At 36.8% G+C, this 21,305-nt stretch overlaps 1 protein-coding gene across 1 annotated transcript in view; it reads left to right on the forward strand.

The window, feature by feature from the left end:
* The window catches only part of HERC5 (HECT and RLD domain containing E3 ubiquitin protein ligase 5), a 45,294-nt gene that overhangs the window by 4,383 nt on the left and 19,606 nt on the right, over positions 1 to 21,305 (forward strand). Inside the window, exons 3-14 of the mRNA XM_012647157.1 lie at positions 1,484 to 1,604; positions 2,287 to 2,363; positions 3,928 to 4,149; positions 5,627 to 5,718; positions 5,951 to 6,081; positions 7,071 to 7,216; positions 8,455 to 8,531; positions 9,256 to 9,359; positions 10,661 to 10,720; positions 12,190 to 12,283; positions 15,272 to 15,461; positions 17,585 to 17,739. Coding sequence (XP_012502611.1) covers positions 1,484 to 1,604; positions 2,287 to 2,363; positions 3,928 to 4,149; positions 5,627 to 5,718; positions 5,951 to 6,081; positions 7,071 to 7,216; positions 8,455 to 8,531; positions 9,256 to 9,359; positions 10,661 to 10,720; positions 12,190 to 12,283; positions 15,272 to 15,461; positions 17,585 to 17,739 — 1,469 coding nt within the window. The remainder of the gene's footprint in view (positions 1 to 1,483; positions 1,605 to 2,286; positions 2,364 to 3,927; positions 4,150 to 5,626; positions 5,719 to 5,950; positions 6,082 to 7,070; positions 7,217 to 8,454; positions 8,532 to 9,255; positions 9,360 to 10,660; positions 10,721 to 12,189; positions 12,284 to 15,271; positions 15,462 to 17,584; positions 17,740 to 21,305) is intronic.

The following is a 21,305-nucleotide window of genomic DNA, read 5'->3' on the forward strand; positions in this document are numbered from 1 at the left end:
TGCAGTTGCGCTCCTCCCGGATGCCGATCTCCGTAGATCTGTGGTTGGGATTTTACGGGCGCGGGAAAGTAAATGCCCGCACTCTCCGTCTTTCAAATTCCGCCCATCTGTGGAGTGAAGAAATCGGTATCCCACGGTGGTTTATTTTGCATTTAACTTTAAATCGAGCATCTTTTCCGTTTTCTACTGGGCGTTTGCATTGCTTTTCTGGTAAACTGCCTGTTGCATCTTTGCTTGGCTTTTAAAAAATTGAGTTGTTAGTCTTTTGATTTACTGGAAAGAGGTGTTCGAATATTGAGGAAGAATAGCCTTTTGTCCATCATGCATGTTGTAATATTTTTCTAACCTTACCTTTTGTCGGTGACTTCTTGCCGTGCACACTTTAAACTTTTTTCATAGTCAATTTTTTCTTTTAAGGAGGCCTTTTAGATTTTATGCTAACTTAGAAAGCTATCCTCACTCCCAAGATGCTAAAAAATGTGCTCATCTCTATAGTACTTTCAAGGTTTTATTTTGAAAGTTAAAATTTTAGTAGGCTTGGAATTTATTTTGCTTTAACGAGCGAGGTGGGAGAACGCTAGGTTTATTTGTTTGTTTTCCCAAATGGCTACCTGGATGTCCTAATTCCGTTCTCTGAATACTCTTCTTTTTCAACTGATCTGAAATGCTAAATTGCTTTTTTAAAAAAAGTCTATTCTGCCATTTCTTATTACAAACTGTTTTGTTTCCCCTAGCATTTGTAAAATGGTTTGTGCTTTGAGATTTTTACATGAATAGATTCCATTTTATTAGCTCTGAAGAGTGAAACAAGGTCCCAGAACTATCCTAGTTTAATTTTTGTGAACAAATTAAATGAGATAAAAGTAGTAACTAGTGGACAATTTCAAATCTCTTAACTTTTAGTGAAGGCAAAATGTGCACTAATGCCAACGAAATTCTTTCCATAGCATTCCCTTTAACCCCTGCCCCCCAGACACAGTCCATCCTTTTATTAATAAAAACACAGGCATTGGCTTCCATTGGGAGCACTCAGGAGGTGTTTGTTCTTGTTATTTGCTTTGTTTTTGGAAAGAACATGTTTCAGAATTTGCAGTATATTTGTTCTTGAAATGAGTTATGTTGTCCTAAAATTAAGTTATATTTTCTTACAGACCTTTTCATTTTTATCATTTCAAATTTAGTTTGTCTCCACTTAGTAAACAAAAATCTAAAAGCAGATATTTAACTGGCTACCTTAAGGGTATATTCCATTTAAAACAAGGTATAAATCAATGCTTTTCCAAATTAAAAAAAATCCATGTCAAGACAATCGTCCCTAATTTACTTTCCATACTTGAATTTTGTTAAAGGGAAATTCATGTTAACTCAAAGGTGGTCTAGTTGAAATTTTTTCCAGATGTTTTAAGTGTATTATAATGAAATCAATAATAATAGAGGGTAATAATCAGAGTAATGATAGTTCCTGGTTGGATTTGCTTTACAGGGTACATTAAGTTGGGAAAAAAAATGAAGATACATTCCATGGACCAAGGAACAGAGCACTTACTGATTCTGTCTTCAGATGGAAAACCATTTGAGTACAACTATAGCATAGAACATGCAAGGTAGGGAACTTTTTTCTATTATTAAAAATTATTTTAATTTTACTCAGAGGACAACAATAATTTCATAGGAAAATGTTACCATATGTGCTTCTTGTCCCCTGCTTTATATATACTAGCATCTTAAGTAAATGATGAATTCTGAACTGACCCAGTGAAGTCCATCGGGTATACTGTTAGTACAAACCAATGTGTCTCCTAGGGCAGGTATTATGTTGTTTTGGCATTTAAAGGAAATGATTGAGTAGTCCAAATTGGACTATTCATTGGCTAATTTGGGCCTCACAATAATGCTATAAATTTAAGTTTCCAGAAATGAAAATTTTAAACCTAGAAAAAAATGCATTATAATGGAATGATTTGTGGACTTTTTCTTAGCAAATCATATGAATTAGAACTTATTTTCATCTTGCATTTATTCCTGCATCATAAATTTATTGTTTGCATGAGAGTATTTTAGAATCATCTTATTACACTTATATAATGCACATTATTGTCTCCTTAAACCACTAATTAAAACATACATGGTTTTAAAATAATTTTAGATGTATATACTAAATGCGAAGCAGTAAATTTAAAGCTTTTTCTTGAGCTTCATTCCTAATTAAAGACAGTTAATACTTCTAACAGCCACGTCGTGACTTCCATTATGGTAATTAGCATAAAATATATTTTCTTTCATCAGGTTTCAAAGCATTTTACGAGAAAAAAATATAATTCAGATCACGTGTGGAGATTATCATTCTCTTGCACTCTCAAAAGGTATTTTTTTAATATTTTTTTGTAAGTAATAAATATGTGTATATGTAGAGCCAGTAAAATGTATATGCCTCACTTTGCAACAGAATAGAATGGTTTTGAATTTGGTATGGTTCAGAGTACTATTCTTAAAGGAGATATAAAATCAGAGAGAATTCTTGGATCTATAAAATCTTCAGATTTCCATAATTACTATTCCTACCTTTTGTTCCATTTTTCAAGTTTGAAACAGTGAAAACTTTCTAAATAATCAAAACCATTCTCTCTGGAGTCTGGTCCAGGCCTAGGCCACCCCTTTCTAGAACCTTGTTTCCGTTTCTTAGCACTCTTTCAGCTTAAATGGTAGGAGCTGAGGTTCCCCCAGCTCTGCTTTTATACCTGAGTTGCAGGCCTCTGATGTGCTCTAACATTACCTTTTAAATTCAAGGATTCTCCCCAGCCCTTCAGTGTTTCCTAGTCCCTGTCAGATACTGTAATGGTGGGGAATGGAAGCAGTGAATATGGGTTATTTCCTAAAGTAATAATTAAGACATGAGGGTGATGGAGGGGAATTCAAGGTCAAAGGAATTTTCGCTAATATATAAGACATGTAAGCACGTTCATAAACTGAATGGAAGCTGGGATTTGAGGGAAGTTAACAAGTAAGTATTTGACCTGTACCGAAGGGCCTTTTGAATTTTGAGTATGAACTTGTATTGGAAAAAAGTAGTCATTTGACTTCAGCCATTCTTGAAGAAATATTTCATATTGACTATCTACCATGTTCAGGTTATGAAGATGAAAAAGACACACCCTAGCCCAGGGTCTAGTGGTGTGTATGTGCAGGGGCAGGGAGGTTCAAGGGCTACTATTGGTAAATCACAAGACAGAAAGAATAAAGTTGCAAAAGCAGGAAAGGAAGCCGGTTGTGTTCATCGTTATATTTCTGGTGGCTGTTAGGCACACGATGATGCTATTTGAAGGAGGCGCTCTCCCTCCCACCAGAAACTGCACAGTATCTTGCAAAGAGGTGCTCAGCAAACATTAGTTCTCTGATGTATTTTTTCAGACTCCATTAGATATTGCCAGCTCCATTAGATAACTTCTGAGAACTTTCCTTGAAAATTGTCCTTCATTTATTTAATTAATGGAAGAAGAAACCCACTTTTTCAAGATACTGTAATTTCACATGAATTTTTAAGTTGTTTTTTTGGAATCGTCAGGCATATGAAAGGGAGGGAGATAGAGAAAAGAGTAATTCTAGGTTTTATTTTCCCAGAGATAGAATGTCTCTGTTTTTCATGGGCCCATCCTCTGGATTTTTAAAAAGTAAATATTTCTTAAATGTTGATTGTAATATATTTAAATAGCTTCATTCTACCCTTTGAGGTAGGAGATAAGGAAGTATAACTGTTACTCCTAAAGAGAAAATTCTGTGTTTTTCTGAGTCAGACATATGGGATCTGAGAGTCCTGTCAGTGTGAAGGTAAAGATTGTGATATGCTATGTAGAGCATACATAACGTCCTAGAGTAATGTCGGCTACATTTTAAATGTAATAAGACAGCGTTTTCTTTGTTTACATCAAGGCGGTGAGCTTTTTGCCTGGGGACAGAACGTGCATGGCCAGCTCGGACTTGGAAGCACATTTCCCTCAACCCCCACGCCAGAGATGGTGGAGAGCCTGGCCGGAGTGCCCTTGGTTCAGATTTCTGCAGGAGAAGCCCACAGCATGGCCTTGTCCATGTCTGGAAACGTTTACTCATGGGGAAAAAATGACTTTGGACAACTAGGCCTGGGCCACACCGACAGTATGGATTATATTCTCAGATTTATATTATCAACAAACGATATGTTAGATTAGAGATGAATATAACATGGACTTCCCTGTCAAAACCGGTTCACATCTCCATTTTCATTTGCACTATTCTTCCTGATTGGGTCTCTGTCTTCAGGACAGAATCAGTCCAAGAGACATGCATAGTGCGCAAGTTGTTACTGCCATTGAGACCCAGTTCAGGGCTGTGTGGGAAATGGGAAAGAGCACTGCATTGGGATCCAAACACCTGGGTCCCTGTTCCCTCTTTGCAGGCCTTGCCCAGTCATGTAACTTTTCTCTAGGCCTTATTTTCTCTTTCTGTAAAGTGACAAGTTTGGGTGAGATGACCTCTGCCTTTGCACTTGAGGTCTATTAATATATTATTACAAAAGGATACTAAAATTCTATTTAGAAACTCACATATCCTGATCTTATTCTATAAGGTACACATACACACAAGCAAAAAACCCACATAACTCCCATTATTGAACAAAGCAGATGGCAAGGCCAGGCGCGGTGGCTCACGCCTGTAATCCTAGCACTCTGGGAGGCCAAGGCGGGTGGATCGCTCAAGGTCAGGAGTTCGAGACCAGCCTGACCTACTAAAAAATAGAAAGAAATGATCTGGACAACTAAAAATATTATATATAGAAAAAATTAGCCGGGCATGGTGGCGCATGCCTGTAGTCCCAGCTACTCGGGACGCTGAGGCAGTAGGATCTCTTGAGCCCAGGAGTTTGAGGTTGCTGTGAGCTAGGCTGACGCCACGGCACTCACTCCAGCCCGGGCAACAGAGTGAGACTCTGTCTCAAAAAAAAAAAAAAAAGCAGATGGCAAAATTGTTTGTGATCCCAAACAACTATTAGAGTTTTCAGGTGTAACAAATCCTGTGGCTTTACCCAGCGTAGTGATGTATGCATTACTCTGGATCACTGGTCAAATACTGCATTTCTCCCTGACATGGTCCAGTGCTAATTTTGCAGGATAATCCATAAGTCAGTGTTAGAAAAATATTTAAAAGAGGGAAAAGAGTAAAGGGACCATTAAACTATTTTTGCTGATTCTCTGAGTGCTTTGGTGGGAAAATAATTGTGAGGGAAAGAAGAGGTAGTGTAAGGCAAGGATACTATAGTAGAGAATTTAAAAGAAAAAATGTTTATGTTCATTAGAAGGAACATCTGATGTACTACAATTAAAGTTGATCGAGTCAGCTAGAAACAAGAAGAACAACCTCTGGGAAGGGACTTGATCTTTCACTGGTGGGTGCCCCCAAGTGTGACCCTTGTAGCTACTGCTCTGCTCTCACCTTTAGACCTAGAATTTGGGCCTAAAGATGCTAACATAGAGCTTTTCTTGTCAGAACATGGTAGGAACTGTTGTTGCTGGGTTGAGAGGAAGCAGTCTAGGTAACGCCAGTGTGAAATTCAGTATTTCCTTTTGGTCACTTCAGCTATTCTTTCCTTACATAGATAAAGATTCTCCTTCCCTTATTGAAGCACTAGACAATCAGAAAGTTGAATTTCTCACTTGTGGTGGCTCTCACACTGCCCTGCTCACGCAGGTGGGTATACCCTTGTATCTTTTTGACTGTATTTCTGGAAGAATATTTTGTATGCAGAGTTAGTGTTTCCCCGGGAAGAAAGGTGGTCACTTCCCACACGTAGGACTGTCCTCCTTGTAATTTGGGAACTTTATGTTGATAGTACTTTTATTAATTATTCACTGATGTAAAAGCTTTGGCATTAGGGGATATTACATTTCTCTGGCATCTGATAGAAAGTTCTCTTTCTTAGGATGGGCTGGTGTTTACTTTTGGTGCTGGAAAATATGGGCAACTTGGTCACAGTTCAACACAGAATGAGCTAAGACCCCGTTTGGTGACTGAGCTCACTGGGAAAAGAGTGACCCAGATAGCGTGTGGAAGGTAAGTTGTAAATGTTAATGAAAATTGATCAAATGAATGCAGTAAACTAGGTAGTAATTCAATAAAATTTCAGTCAGTTTCTTTGGGATATGAGTATCAATCATTTTCAAATGGATGAAGATGCTTAATTTCCATTATTAATCATAATGAATCTTTTAGTATACACATTTATTTTCTTTGATTTTTTTTTTAAATGAGCAAATATTCTTTCTATTGTCTCTTTAGTGAAATACCTTCATAACTATTCAGATGTACTTTCATCTTTAAGAAAAATAAGTCATTAATTTATTTGGGAAAAATAAATAATATGAATTACAAAGGATTATTCATTAATATAATCACTCTCTCTCACAACCCCTCAGGGCCAACATGCTTTTTAGTTCCCAAAATTCTTTCATAGCAACCTGCTCTAATCACAGTGAAGTGTAAGACTCAGTGGTGGTTTGAGTGGAATATTCCTGAGAAGTTTGTTTTTCACAGCTCACTTTTTCTAAGTAAAGGCAAAAAAATCTTACTCAGACTCCATGGTTTACTTAATTATTTTCCTTAATCATCAGATTTATCAACCTACTTCTTGCCAGTGGAATGTTGGGACTCGGTGGGGTTATAAAATATTAGATATACTTATTCTTCTTTTGATATACTTATTCTTAAGTATTAAGTACTTATTCAGATATTCTTCTTTTGGGCAATTTTTTCCTCACTAACCAAAGAGCAAATTCAGACTCTGAATATTGGGTTCATTTGTTAGTGTACCAGCACCCTTCCGATGAAAAACTATTATACATATTTTCAGTCTACAGACATATTTTCTTATGATCTTGGAGTAAAATTGCATAAATGGGTAATATTATTAAGGTAGACCAGATTATTGGAATATGGTTCCCTTCACCAAAGAAATGTTCTCCTTAGTATTTTTTAAAAATTTTCTTTAGTATTGATATATCATCCACTTCTCTTCCTCAAAGCAGTGTGCTTTCATTTAATAGGTGGCACACACTTGCCTATGTTTCTGATTTGGGAAAGGTCTTTTCCTTTGGTTCCGGAAAAGAGAAACAGCTGGGAAACAGTGGAACACAAAATCAGCTGCTGCCACTTCCTGTGAAATTATCATCCAACGAAGAACTCAAATTCGGTAAATTCTATAGGAGGAGCACAGGATTTGAAATAATATCTTTTTAGAGAAAGTGAATTTTCTAAGTATGTAATGTGGCAAGGAAAGCAGTGTCTGAATATGAAGGGAGTTTCTCTGAACATTGGTTTCATTTTTTTACTGGAAACAATTTAAAAGAGTCAGTCTAACTTGTCAAGCCAAAATAATCATTTTTATATGACTCCTTCAGATTAAGATTAATGTGAATTTAAATGATAACAAAATAAAATAGACCATATGGATTCAGAGGCATGCGCAGCTCTGATTCCGGTTTTCAAGAGACTTAGTAATGCCATGGTGATTGGTTTTCCTACCTGGTTAAGTTGTCCGGTAATCATGTAAACCCTCAGGACGTTGAGCAGTTGACTTAGACCAGGTGCTGTAACTATGCTCAGTGCTCAGCTGTGTCAGCTCCCCAATCCTACAGCAGTTCTGGGAGGCGTGTTCTGTCACTCGCATTTTACTGGAGGATACAGAGCTTGGAGAGCAAAGCGTAGCCACTTACAGCCAGTAAGTGACTTGGCTGGAGTTGAATGATGCCCTGTGTAACCTCAGAGCCTGAGCTCCAGAACACTCTACAGTAGAAGCACCTCAGAGCACTTTTGTTACTTGTTTCTGAAAGCTCAGTGGTGACCTAAAGTAACAAAATTCACTCATTTCTCTTGATCAGTTCATATATTGATTCCTTATAACCTTATTCTTCACAGCCAACAGTGACTGGTTAAATGTTGAGCACATGGTTTTTAGTAATGGGAGCGGAATTAAACTAAGTAATAATTAATAAAATATTTGCGTTTTACATATAAGCATTTATATTAATTATGTATATTAAACTGATATATTAATACATCTCAACCTTATGAATTACCTGTTTGCCAACTAGACTTTACTCCTAAATGCAGCAGCCCCAGCCTTTTTGGCACAGGGACTGGTTTCATGGAAGACAATTTTTCCACAGACTGGGGGGAGGTAGATCTGGGGAGTGGGGGGTGGAGCTCTGCTGCCTGGTTCCTAATAGGCTGCAGACCAGTAGCGGGGGTTGGGGACCACAGCCTAAATGTATGTATTTCCGCTTCTTAATAGGCAGAAAATGTTCTGGGTATTTGTCTATTAAAAAGATAAAATTACTATGTTTAAGAAGAATCTGAAATTATTTAAACTGAATATGTGTGTTTGTGTCAAATGACTTTAAACTCTTACTTTTTGTGCATCCTTTTCAGAAAGCCATACCTCAGAAAAGGAGTTAATAATGATTGCTGGAGGGAATCAGAGCATTCTTCTCTGGACGGACAAAGAGGTAAAAAATAAGTCTCTAGCTGTCCCATAACTTGGTGTTTTAAGCAAAACGAAGAGTTCTAGAATCCAGGTTTAGTGAATTCCAAAATCATCAGGTTATTAGGCTGACTTTTTGGGGACGTTATTGATCCTTTATTGTTTAAACTTCATCAGTATTTACTCACAAAAATCAGATTTGCCCCTGGTGAATGTCAAATCAGTATGATTTCCTTAGACTCTACTTACCTTTTGGGGGAGTGCTCCTTGCCCATGGTGTTTGGTCATTGTCCTAGTGAGCCAACAGGGTGACAGATTCTAAAAATAACTTTGCCAGCTAGTACTAAGAAAGACCCAAGTTTCATAGACTTATGAATAATAAGTCCATAACTTCCCTGCCCTATTTTCACCAAAGGAAATCAAGTTCTTCCCACTTCTGCACACAGCTCTTTTAGATTTTCCCTTCAATGCTGTCTGATGTTCAGTTTAATCTTGTTGTATTGTATAAAGTGCTGAGTGTTGGAGCACTCAGGGAAATTTACTTTGAGTCTGAGCCCCCTGGGACAAGAAAGTGGCACTGACAAATGATTGATTACTCCTTGGTGGAGTTCCACTTTATGATGGTCCCAGAGCTGTATTATTCATATTTAAAGATCTGTTTTACTGTATTCTTAGAACGTGCCTAAAAGTTGGGTACCTATTTCTGATGTGTCTAAATTATTGCATTTTACTTAATTTGTTTGTTTCAGAATTCCTACGTTAATCTGAGGAGGAAAATCCCTATGCTGAATGAAGGGACTGTAAAGAGATGGATTGCTGATGTGGAGACTAAACAGTGGCAGAGTACAAAAAGGTACCCCCATGCGTGTGACTGACTGCTTATATATCTCTCTAAAGTAGCATTTCCCAAACTGGTTCTGTACAATACAGAGGTATGAGATTTTGTGGCCCGTTAGTATATTAGTCAGAATTTTCCAGAGAAACAGACCAATAGAATGTGTATGTATATACCTTTCTATCTATCTATCTATCTATCTAACTATGGAGAGAGAGAGAGATTAATTTATTTCAAGGAATTGGCTAATGTGATTGTAGGGACTGGCCAATCAGAAATCTGTAGGGCAGGCCAGCAGGCTGGAGACCCAGGGAAGAGTTGATGTTGCTGCTCGAGTCCAAAGGCAATCTGGAGGGAGAGTGCCCTCTTTCTTGGATGACCTCGTCTTTTCTCTTCAACTGATTGGGTGAGGCCCACCCACATTGTGGAGGGTGATGTGCTTTCCTCAAAGTCTATAGTTTTAAATGTTAATGTCATCTAAAAAATACCTTCCCAGAAACATCGAGAATAATGTTTGACCAAATAGCTGGGTACTATGGCCTAGCCAAGTTGACACATAAAATTAACCATCACCACTAACATGTAAGCTTCATGAAGACAGCTTTCTTTACTGTATAACTTCTCTGGGCCTTTAGTATGTTTATATATATTCTGACTCTGTGAGCGGGAAATATAGTCTACAGTGTTTCTCAGTCCTGTTTGACCGTGGAACCACTTGTTTACGCACATCCTATTCATAGCGGAACAATTTGGGCAATCCTTCTCTAAGCCATAGAACTCCTACAACCTGTGAAAGATTATACTCATTCTTATAAACATCTTCTTTTATAGATATTTTTAGGTATGGCTTTCTAATTCTGGGAAATAGGTATACAAAATAGTTCTGTCATGGTTTGCAGAGCATAAATGATCAAGAATTATTTGTATAATTCTAAGATGAAACTGAACATATGCACCCCTCCCTCCCATTTAATTTCTGATAATTTATTTTGTTTCCACTTCAGTGGCACAGAAATAGATAGGGCTTGCATAGTTGGTGGGGTGGGAATCCAAGAAAGTACTGACCCCAGATCAAGCCTTTTCCTCTTTATCTGAGGCTTCTCTGAGTACTTATAAAACTTTTTATTTCCCTTATTTACAACTGAAATTTTGAGATTTGGCAAATGGAGTAGACTTTTAGATGCCAAGATAATATGCATACAAATACGAGACAGGGAGAAGTTTGAAGGACAATTATAAGATGTTGTGTTATCATGTGTCGTGCTATAAGGAGGCATAGTGTATGATTTGGTTTAACCACTGTTTTATTCCTAATGTAGGGACATCCAAGAGATATTTTCATCTCCTGCTTGTCTGACTGGAAGTTTTGTAAGGAAAAGGTAATATATATATATAATAATAAATTAAAATACTATCAAAAATACCATGAAAGAGTATAAAATATGATTCAGTGGTAAAATAAGTAGCTATGTGTTTATCTCCTTTTAAAAATTACTTTTTTAACAAAAGAAAATATATGCTTGCTGTAGAAAATGCCAAAAATACAGACGTGCAACAAAAAAAGGTAAAAATGACCCATAATCCATCATATGAGAGTAATAGCTAGCATTTATGTGTATGTATATCTTTTTTCTATGCAAATGTATTCTTTTACAAAGAATGAGATCATATTGTTTTATTTATTGTTTTCTACTTAATATTTGTCTTTTTTCATTTTATTCATTTTCCATATTCAGTATTTTTCTGTAACATCATTTTTAGGGCTGCATGATATTTCATGAGAAGATCAAACCTTTATTTAACTATTTCTTTATTGCTAGACAATAAGAGTTTTGTTTGTTTGTTTGTTTGTTTTGAGACAGAGTCTCACTCTTTTGTCCAGGCTAGAGTGCCATGGTGTCAGCCTAGCTCACAGCAACCTCAAACTCCTGGGCTCAAGCGATCCTCCTGCCTCAGCCTCCCCAGTAGCTGGGACTCAGGCATGCGCCACCATGCCCGGCTAATTTTTTCTATATATTTTTAGTTGTCCGATTAATTTCTTTCTATTTTTAGTAGAGACGGGGTCTCACTCTTGTTCAGGCTGGTCTCGAAGTCCTGACCTCGAGCGATCCTCCTGCCTCAGCCTCCCAGAGTGCTGGGATTACAGGCGTGAGCCACCGCGCCCGGCCAATAAGGGTTTTTTGAATTTTTAAATATTAGGAAGGAAAAACTTTGTACTTTTTTCTCCTAAATGTTTGTATAATATTATATTTATTTCTTTAAATTTTTTCCTATTTTTAGACACTAAATATATGTATTATTTTACAAAGAATGTGTATTTTCAGATACTGAATCTATTCAGTTCAACATAAACATGATTCACAGGTTAAGACATATTTCATTAATAATTTTCTGTTGGAGTACATAGTATTTACTGCTCTGAAGCCCCTTCTTTTGGTCTCCACTTTTCAGTTTATGCAATTGAGAGAAGTGGTCATATTTTTTCAGAAACAAGAAAAACTTTTTTATCTTTTTTCTGTGGCTTTTTTCTGCTGGGAAATAAATATTTATTGATTATCCATTTTGAATAAAACTGAGTTAAAATTGTCCTATGTTATAAATAGTTAATGCAGCCTTGATTTTTTTGGCATTTTAGAAATAATCATACATTGTCTTCTATATTTTCAATTGTATTTGTATTCAGCCAAGTTATTATAGTTATTATAAAGTTGAGAAAAAAGGTAATTTTACTGAAATGAGGCAAGCTCTAGAAGAAACTTTGCATCTAGACAGATAATCTAATAAAGTACTTAATATTATGTCCATTTTCATTTACTTACCCATTTATTCATTTATCTTCCTCCTACAGTAGAGCTGCAGAAATGATGTCTATTCATTTGGACTTAGATAAAGCAAGAAACATCTTTAAGGAGTTAACCCAAAAGGACTGGATTACTAACATGGTGGTATTCTTCAGACTATTATTTATAGAAAGAAAATACACTAGAATATTTCTTACAAGAACTCAAAATTTCAGAAGAAATACTTTTTTATTTTTTTTCCGTTCGCTATTTGAAGAAGGAAATATTTTGTTTTAAGAGATTCTCTGAGACCCTGTAGCATATCCAGATTAAGTTAAACTAAGATAGCATTCAGGAGTTGGCACATTTAGGGTGAAATAGTTGGTATAATAGTCACATGGGTTACAAATAGTCTAAATAGTGCATCTATAGACAAACACATATACACATACATGCATACACATTCCCAGAGGGAATTTTTTCAACTCAGGGCTTTAGGGAGATGATTAAGGATTTGTTGAGACTGGCATACTAGAATAAGAACATTTTATACGCAATTCTTTTAAGCATAAATATGGAAATGAGAACACTTTTTCTGATGTGAATATCCCTCTCACCAAGGACTGCCTGGATTCTTCCTCCCTCTGTTTTGTTCCATTGTACTTTCTTTTCCATGGCTTCTAGAATGTTCTTGGTCTTTCTGGGACTTTCTTCCTGTTTCAGTACCATTACTTCTGTCTTTAGGTTTTCCACTTGCAGATGCTACAGACATGCTTTCTTAGTTAATGAAATTTAATCAATCAATTCTTAATGCAGTCTTTATTAATTTATTTTTTCTGTTTTACTATACTGGTTGATCTAGGGATAGTACTTCCTGTGTTCCCTCAATCTTTTTCTCCTGGGTCTCACTGTGGTTGCTTATTTTTTCTCTTTCTCTTTGCTTCTTCTCCTCTCGCACCCCCCCTTTTTGGTCTCTCCCTCTGTTTCTGTATCTCACTTCTCTTTCCCTTCCAGTCTTGCTCCCCTCTCTCACGCTCCTTCACCTGTTTCGTTCTCTATTTTAACTGCAAGTTTTCTCTCACTGCTTTCTTTCAAGGGAAGATGGAGAGTTTAATTCTGTTAACTTTGGCAGAACCACAGCCCCATTAGGGGTCTGAGGTGAAGTGGATCCCTAATTAGGTACCTCACTGGGACTCCGCGGCTCTTAGTCCTGCCTGTAACATTAACCCGAGGACTGCCTGGTGGACTATTTTATCAACATTTGTTCTTGCTAATTTTCTTTCATTATTTAAAATCCTCCTGTTGGGGCCAGTTTAACTTTCTTTCCATAAGATTCTGAGTCATTGCTACTGAATACAGCCATGGAAACATCACCAAAACTAGAAGGCCATTTCTGCACCTGTGAGGGGAAGGGGTTGCATCGGTTCATCAACTGAGGGCTTTCCTGCTTACTAATTATACCTTGATTGTTCCTGGAAAACAACATCTAATATATAAGTGACATAATGGTAGGGCATTTTTCACCTCTGTTGTTTCAGAACGGGATAGCTGGATTAGGAGGCCTGTGATGTTTCTTTCTGTGATGTAGACTCACAGACTTTTGGCATTTGTTCGTTTATTTAGCAAGCATTTGAATACTTGCTATGTGCTAGGCACATAACGATGACTCTTGATGAAAAATGAAAGAGACATGATCCCTGTCCTGTAGAAGCTCATGGTTTAGTAAGACAGACAGATACATGCCTGCATACTGTAGTGCAAAGACCTGGTGTATTTTACACTCCATTGTGTTCCCCACTGCCTATCTTAGAATGTAGTGAATGTGCTATAAATATTTTTGAATGAACTCAATCATTGTTAGGATGGTGAATGGTCAGCTCTACTTAGAGTGCTCAAAACAAGCTACCCAGAGGAATTAGGAATTTACCAGGTGCCTACAAGGATGAGGGCATTCCAGGCAGCCGGAATAGTATATACCGAGGCACAGTGTATGAAACAATAAAACTGGCTTGAGAGTATCATGCTAGTTCTAAAGGGTTTGGAGTAGGCCAGGAGGTTTGGGGATGTGGCTGATGATGAGCAAGGAGATAGGAGGAGTGTGTGCCATTGAGACATTAAAACAAGAGTTGACAGATATGTGTCATTTCAAGGGCTGAACCTCATTATATGAGCCCAATATAATATTTTAATATAAAAATAGATAATTATCAGACTTTGTATATGGAGAGATATCATTTAGCTAATATCTCATAATGATTAAGGGTTTAGGCTTTGGAGTCAGAAATATCCAGGAGAAATTCCAACTTAATTGTGTGACCTTGAGCAAGTTACTTAATTTCTCTGAAGTGCAGATTTCTCATCTGTAAAATGGGATTAATAATATCATCTATGTTATGGAGAAACTACAAGGATTAAGTGACCTAATTAATATATGTAAATCACTTAGCATAGTATCTGACAAATAATAAGTACTCCATAAATATTAGCTTATCTGCATAACCTTATCATCATAGTGGGTTTTTAAACAAATGATTACTACTAAGTACACATAACAAATAAAAGTTCAAAATTCCGTTTGAATTTTTCCTGAACAGTTGCATGTGGGTTGGGGAAACTGCAAGGAGATTGGAAGGGCTAGAAAGAGTTTGTGATAGAGATAGATAGTCCTGCGGGAAGGGTAATAGGGAACTATGGTAAGTTTTGTTGTTGAGATTGTTACTTTTTGCCTGTCTTTTGATTTTTAATTTTGTTTTACTCTTTTTGGGTTCTGACAAATTCTTCCTCTAAAAAAATTAGGTGTGATAGTGTGAAACAGAGGGTAAAATGTAGTACTTATCGGGAGAGGGCTGCCTGGTCGTTCTGAATCCATTGTTCATCCAGTGTAACCCTTGCACGTATGATTTCTTGATCTCCTTCGTGTACCCCAACAATTGAATGGGGAGAATACTTGTCACATATCCCAAATATCTCCCATATTTGGGAGGCTAGATAAGATGGGATATAAACATGGATTTTAGAAAAACTAAATGATTATTCTAATTTAGTGTTGGAATGAAGTTCCAGGTTCTGCACTTTGTTTTATTACCGTTAAGTTGCACCCAATTCCTGCTGAGTTTTGAATGCCTTTTCCCTGATCCTTTCTGACCACAGATAACCATCTGTCTCAGGGATAATCTGCTCAAAAACCTTACGTTTAATTCTGCACACCAAGAAGCCTTAGCAGTATTCTTCCTTCTCCCAGAGTGTCCTGTGATGCATGAAGGTAACAACTGGGAGACCCTGGTGGTTCCATTTGCAGAGGCTGTTTGGAAACTAAGTGACCAGTCTTCATGCGTTCTGGGTAAGATTGATGATTTACATTTGAAAATACTTTACCCGTCTTCTCAATGGAAAGACAGGCTTAGCAATGTTATGGCAAAACTGAGATCATTATAAATGCATTCTTATTTTTTAGTTCATATTCTTAGCATACTCTAAAGATGCTATAATAATTATTGCAGTCATCTAAAGTAGATTGTTCTAGTGCCTTTTTATAGGTCCTGGAATGATACATGCACGGCTGGGTCTTGAGATCCTTTGTCCATAACTTGTCATTATGGAAAATTTCACAAATACGGAGAAATTGAAAGAACAGTACAATGAATACCCATGTACCCTCTACTTAGAGTAGCAACAATAAATATGCTGCCATATGTGTTTTTGCTCTGTTGACACAGATGACATTTTATTTTTGATGAGCTATTTGAAAGTAAATTAAAGACATGAGATTTTACTCATTGTATTTCAGCATTTATCTAAGAATATAGAATGCTACATCATTATCATGCCTAAGAAAATTTGCCATAATTCCATAATATTATCTAATATTCAGGCCATATTCAAATTTCTACACTTTTCCCAAAAAAGTATTTCACAGCTTTTTTTTTTTTTTTTTTAAGAATCCAAGTCACTTGTTTTGTAGAATGTCCCACATCCAGATTGTCTGAATGTTTCTTCCTCTCCCTGTATTTCCAGTACACTGGAAGTGAGGTGTAGGGCATGAATAGACTTTAATGGAGTTTTTTACATATATAGCGTATTCAGCCCAAGGAAGTTCATTTTTTGTGTTTTATTAAATATTAAATATAGCATTGTAAGTGATGAAAAGTTACTTTACAGTACTTTTTGTTGTTTTTAAAATGCTGAAAGATGTTTTTTAAGAGTTAAAAACTAAGGCTGGTAGCACAAAAAGAATTGTATAATCACAAAAAATTCTTGATTTTTAATATACTCTTCATTGGGGCAAAGAATGTGATAATTGAATTTTGCCAGTATTTTTTGCACAAGTTAATTACATCAAGTTTGTAATTCTATTAACTGTGAAGGAATACTTCCAGGATGTTAAATTCTAAACTTTTAATTGTATTTTATTCACTGAAAAGTTTGTTATAAATGTGGTTTTTTTTTGTGTTTTTTTTTTTTTTTTTGAGACAGAGTCTCACTGTGTTGCCCGGGCTAGAGTGAGTGCCGTGGAGTCAGCCTAGCTCACAACAACCTCAAACTCCTGGGCTCAAGCAATCCTCCTGCCTCAGCCTCCCGAGTAGCTGGGACTACAGGCATGCGCCACCATGCCTGGCTAATTTTTTCTATATATTTTTAGTTGTCCGATTAATTTCTTTCTATTTTTAGTAGAGACGGGGTCTCGCTCTTGCTCAGGCTGGTCTCGAACTCCTGAGCTCAAACAATCCGCCCCCCTCGGCCTCCCAGAGTGCTAGGATTACAGGTGTGAGCCACCGCGCCTGGCCATAAATGTGTTTTTGTAATTATAATCTATACTAAGATATTTTGTTATGTGTTTGGGGAAATAGTGACACTTTTTACCTGTAAGAATCCAAGAGAAATCTGGGCATGGTGACACTACACCAGCAGTCCCACTACTCAGGAGGCTGAGGCAGGGGAATTGCTTGAGCCCAGTTCAAGGCTGTGGTGTGCTGTGATTGCGCCTGTGCGTAGCCACTGCACTCCAGCCTGGGCAACATAGCGAGACCCTGTCTCAAAAAAGAAAAAAGAATCCAAGAGAAATCACATGCTAAAAATTATATTGACCTTTGTAAAGGTCAAATATACAGAGATAAATAATAAAATAGCAGTTACTAGTGGCAGCTAGGAGTTGGGGGTAGGTAGGAAATATGGAGATGTAGGTCAGAGGATACAAAGAAGGAGATACGGAGGATCAGCAAGTCTAGAGATACACAACATGAGGACTACAGTTAATAAAATCGTATTAGGGATTTTCATTAAATAAGTAGATTTCAGCTGCTCTTGTCACAAAAAAGTAACTGTGGGATAATAGATATGTTAATTTGCTTCACTATAGTAACCATTTTATTATCTATATGTAATCCCATAACATCATGTTGTAAACCTCGAATATATACAATGAAATTTACTTTTCAAAAAATTTGCCTTTTTTGTATTCCTTAGAGGAGTATTGGGCAACTCTGCAAGAATCTGCTTTTGGCAAACTGGTCCAAATGTTTAAAAGAGCCCTCATCTCTCAGCTGCATTATTGGACTGGAAGTGCTGAGAATAACTGTCATGTTAAAACTCTCCTAGAAATGTTGAAAAAGCTGCACAGGGTGAGTTTATTTAGAAACTTCTATGTCTTTATTCGGCAATAAAAATTTTCCTGCTTTCAACTGGTCTGAATATTAAGTAGACTCACATGAGACGTGGGAAGTTTATATTGCTATTTTAAAATATTTTTTTGTGAGTTATATCATGAATATATAAAGGAACATATATAATATCTATGTATAGTTTGGAAAAAAAAAACAATAAACGCCAGTGTACCTACCACCCGTGTTAAAAGTTAAAATATTTTAGAAATGCCTGTGTATCTTCACAAATTGCAGCCCCTTTACCTCCCAGAGGTAGCCATGATCCTGGATTTTGGGTTAATCATTCTGTCATTCTTTATTGTTTTATTACTCTTAATATATATGTGTATCTCTAGACACTATGTTGTTTAATCTTGCCATTTTTGAAAGTTATATCAATGGAATACATGATCCTTACACTTAATATTTTGTTTTATAGATTCACCTAGATTAATTCTTATGGCTGTATTTCATTCATTTTTGCTCTGCATTTTAGTCCATTGTATGAATACACCATAATTTACTTATCCATTCCCATATTGATGAATATACGTGCTATTCGCAATTCTTGGTTTCATTTGGTTTGGCTTGGTTTGTGGAGGGGTGGTTCCTCTATGAGAAAACATGCTGCTATAAACATTTTTGTGCATGTCTTTTGGTCTTCATGTGTCACGAGTTGCTTTTGGTTTTTACACGTAATTCTGGAATTGATAAATTGTAGATATATATGTGTTCTTTACTGGTAGTGACAAACTGTCTTCTGAAGTAGTTGGACTAATTTAAGTCCTCTCTAGGAGATGATGGGAATTCCTTTTGCTCCACATCTGACTTTAAAATTTTGAAAATATTTTCCCTGTGAAAGGTTCCAAATTATGGTTTTAATTGTATTTCCCTGGTTCTAATTCATGAGAGCAAATTTTCATGTTTATAATTGCAATATTTGTTTCCTTTTCTATAAAATATCTGTCCTTTTGTTCATTTTAAATGTTCTAAATGGTTTTTTACTTTTATTGATTATAGGAGCTCTTTTTATTTTAGATACTAGTCCTTTGTCAGTTACAAATGTTGCAAATATTGTATTGAAGTTCGTAGCTTGTCTTTCACTCTATGGTATTTTTTTGACAAACTCACATTCTTAATTTTGATGTAGATATATTTGTCAATCATTCCTTTATAACTTTTGCTCCTTGTATCTTCTTTTAAACTTTTTTCCCCTATCCAGGTTTTAAATTATTACCCCAAATCAAGGGTTAGCAGGTTTTTTCTGGAAAGGACCAGATAGTAAATATTTTAGGCTTTGTGAGGCATGTTGGTTTCTGTCACAACTGCAGCTACCCAGCTCTGTAGAAGTAGAGGAACGGAGCCGTAGGCAATGCGAAAATGAATGGGTGTGGCTGTGTTCCAATAAGACTTCACAGAAATAGCAGAGAGCTGGATTTCATCCTCACAACTGCCCTGGATAGTCTTCTAAAGAGGATGATAGCTGAGGCCAGGAGAAAAGTACAAGTGGAGGCCCATATACAATATATCCAATATTTAAAAGGTTAAAAACCTAGGCAACAAACCGTTAAATAAAATATACTCTGTCCTTCCACCTTGGCAAATAAACATTCATAATGACAGGGGAGGCCAGGTTTGAAATTAGAAATCTTGGGCTCCTTAGAGTTTTGCACAAACAGAGCCCTCTGTGCTTTTCTTGCCTTGGTTTTGTCGCATGGCACAAGGGCTGTCACATGTGCATGTGTGGCCACCTCAGCCCGTATGTCTGAGTTCCATCCCACCTCCCGCAACAGATGCTCCTTTGCCAACCCTGAGGCTTGGCGTATGCTGACTGTAACGTGGTCCACTCTCCAGAGACCAAGCAGGGCAAGAGGCCTGTGCCAAGAGCTGACTTGGAGCCTGGGTTTCTGGAGCCCAGTCTAGAAGGGGGTGTGTGGGCAGCAGATAGACAGGTCCCCTTGGCCCTGCAGACCCCTCACCCTGGGGAAGGGGCTGGGTTAGAGGAGGGCCACAACAGGAACCATTCAGTCATGGGCCTGGGGCAGAAGCTACTTTTGTCCAGATCTAAAGAAAATATTGATTTTAGTTTTGTCTTTCACAGTTGTTTAATTTGAGTTGAAATTTATTTTAAATTTATTACAGTTAAAATTTAAATTGTTAAAAACAATTACCGGCCGGGTGCGGTGGCTCACGCCTGTAATCCTAGCTCTTTGGGAGGCCGAGGCGGGCGGATTGTTTGAGCTCAGGAGTTCGAGACCAGCCTGAGCAAGAGCGAGACCCCGTCTCTGCTAAAATTAGAAAAAAATTAATTGGACAACTAAAAATATACAGAAAAAATTAGCCAGGCATGGTGGCGCATGCCTGTAGTCCCAGCTACTCGGGAGGCTGAGGCAGGAGGATCGCATGCATGAGCCCAGGAGTTTGAGGTTGCTGTGAGCTAGGATGACGCCACGGCACTCACTCTAGTCCGGGCAAAAGAGTGAGACTCTGTCTCAAAAAAAAAAAAAAAAAAAAAAATTACCTTATAACTTCTTATTGAAATGCTGCCCTTTGCCCACTGATAGGCAATACAGACTGTTGTAAATCAAGTTTCCAGGTATGGGATTCAATTTTGGGCTGTCTTCTGTAGTGTTAGTCATTTTGTGTGGCGCTGCATTAATTGCTTATATCTGGTAAGAGAAGTACCTCAACTTTGTTTTTGAAGTGTGTCTTGGCTATTTTGGTCACTTGGCTCTTCCATATAAATTTTAAAATTGGCTTGTCAGGTTATACACATACAGGCACACAAACACACAGTCTTACTAGAAATTTGATTGGAGTTGCATTGAATCTATATCCCACTCTGGGGATAATTGATATCTTTACTATTGTGAATCTTTATAGTGTCTATTTCTCTCTTTATTAGGTTATCTTTCAATAAAGTTTTGTTATTTTACTATGAAAGTCTTTTGTCAAATCTATACCAAGATATTTCAATTTTTTTTAGGCTGTTATAAATGGTATCATAAAAACTATATTATTCATTATTGGTTTATAGGAATACATTGATTTTTGGATGTTGATTCTTATATCCAGTGAATTTTCCAGATTTTCACATTATATCTAGTGTTTATCTGTAGATTCTTTTGAATTTTCTGTATTTTTTTTTCTTTCCAATCCATATACATTTTATTACTTTCCTTTGCCTTGTGCTAGCTAGGGCTCCCAGTACTATGTTGAATAGAAGTCATGGTAATAGTGGGTACCTTGTCTTGTTTGTGATTTTAAAGGACATGTTTTGAATATTGTTTACTGTAGGGTTTTTTAAAATAACTTTTATGGGTTTGGGATGTCCCCTCCTTTTATAAATTGTTACACATTTTAAATCTAAACAAATGTTGACTCTCTCTTACTGAAATTCCAGTTATTTATGTGTTAGAACTTCTCAGTCTACTTGTCATATCTCAAACCCTCTGTCTTACTTTCTGTCTCTTTGTCTCTCTGCCCCTCATTCACGATGATTTCTTCAGGCCTATCTTCCAGTTCATGAATTCTCTTTTCAGTGG

The sequence above is a fragment of the Propithecus coquereli genome, unplaced genomic scaffold (genome assembly GCF_000956105.1).
Source record: "Propithecus coquereli isolate 6110/MARCELLA unplaced genomic scaffold, Pcoq_1.0 Scaffold26, whole genome shotgun sequence".
In the NCBI taxonomy this organism is placed as follows: domain Eukaryota; kingdom Metazoa; phylum Chordata; class Mammalia; order Primates; family Indriidae; genus Propithecus; species Propithecus coquereli.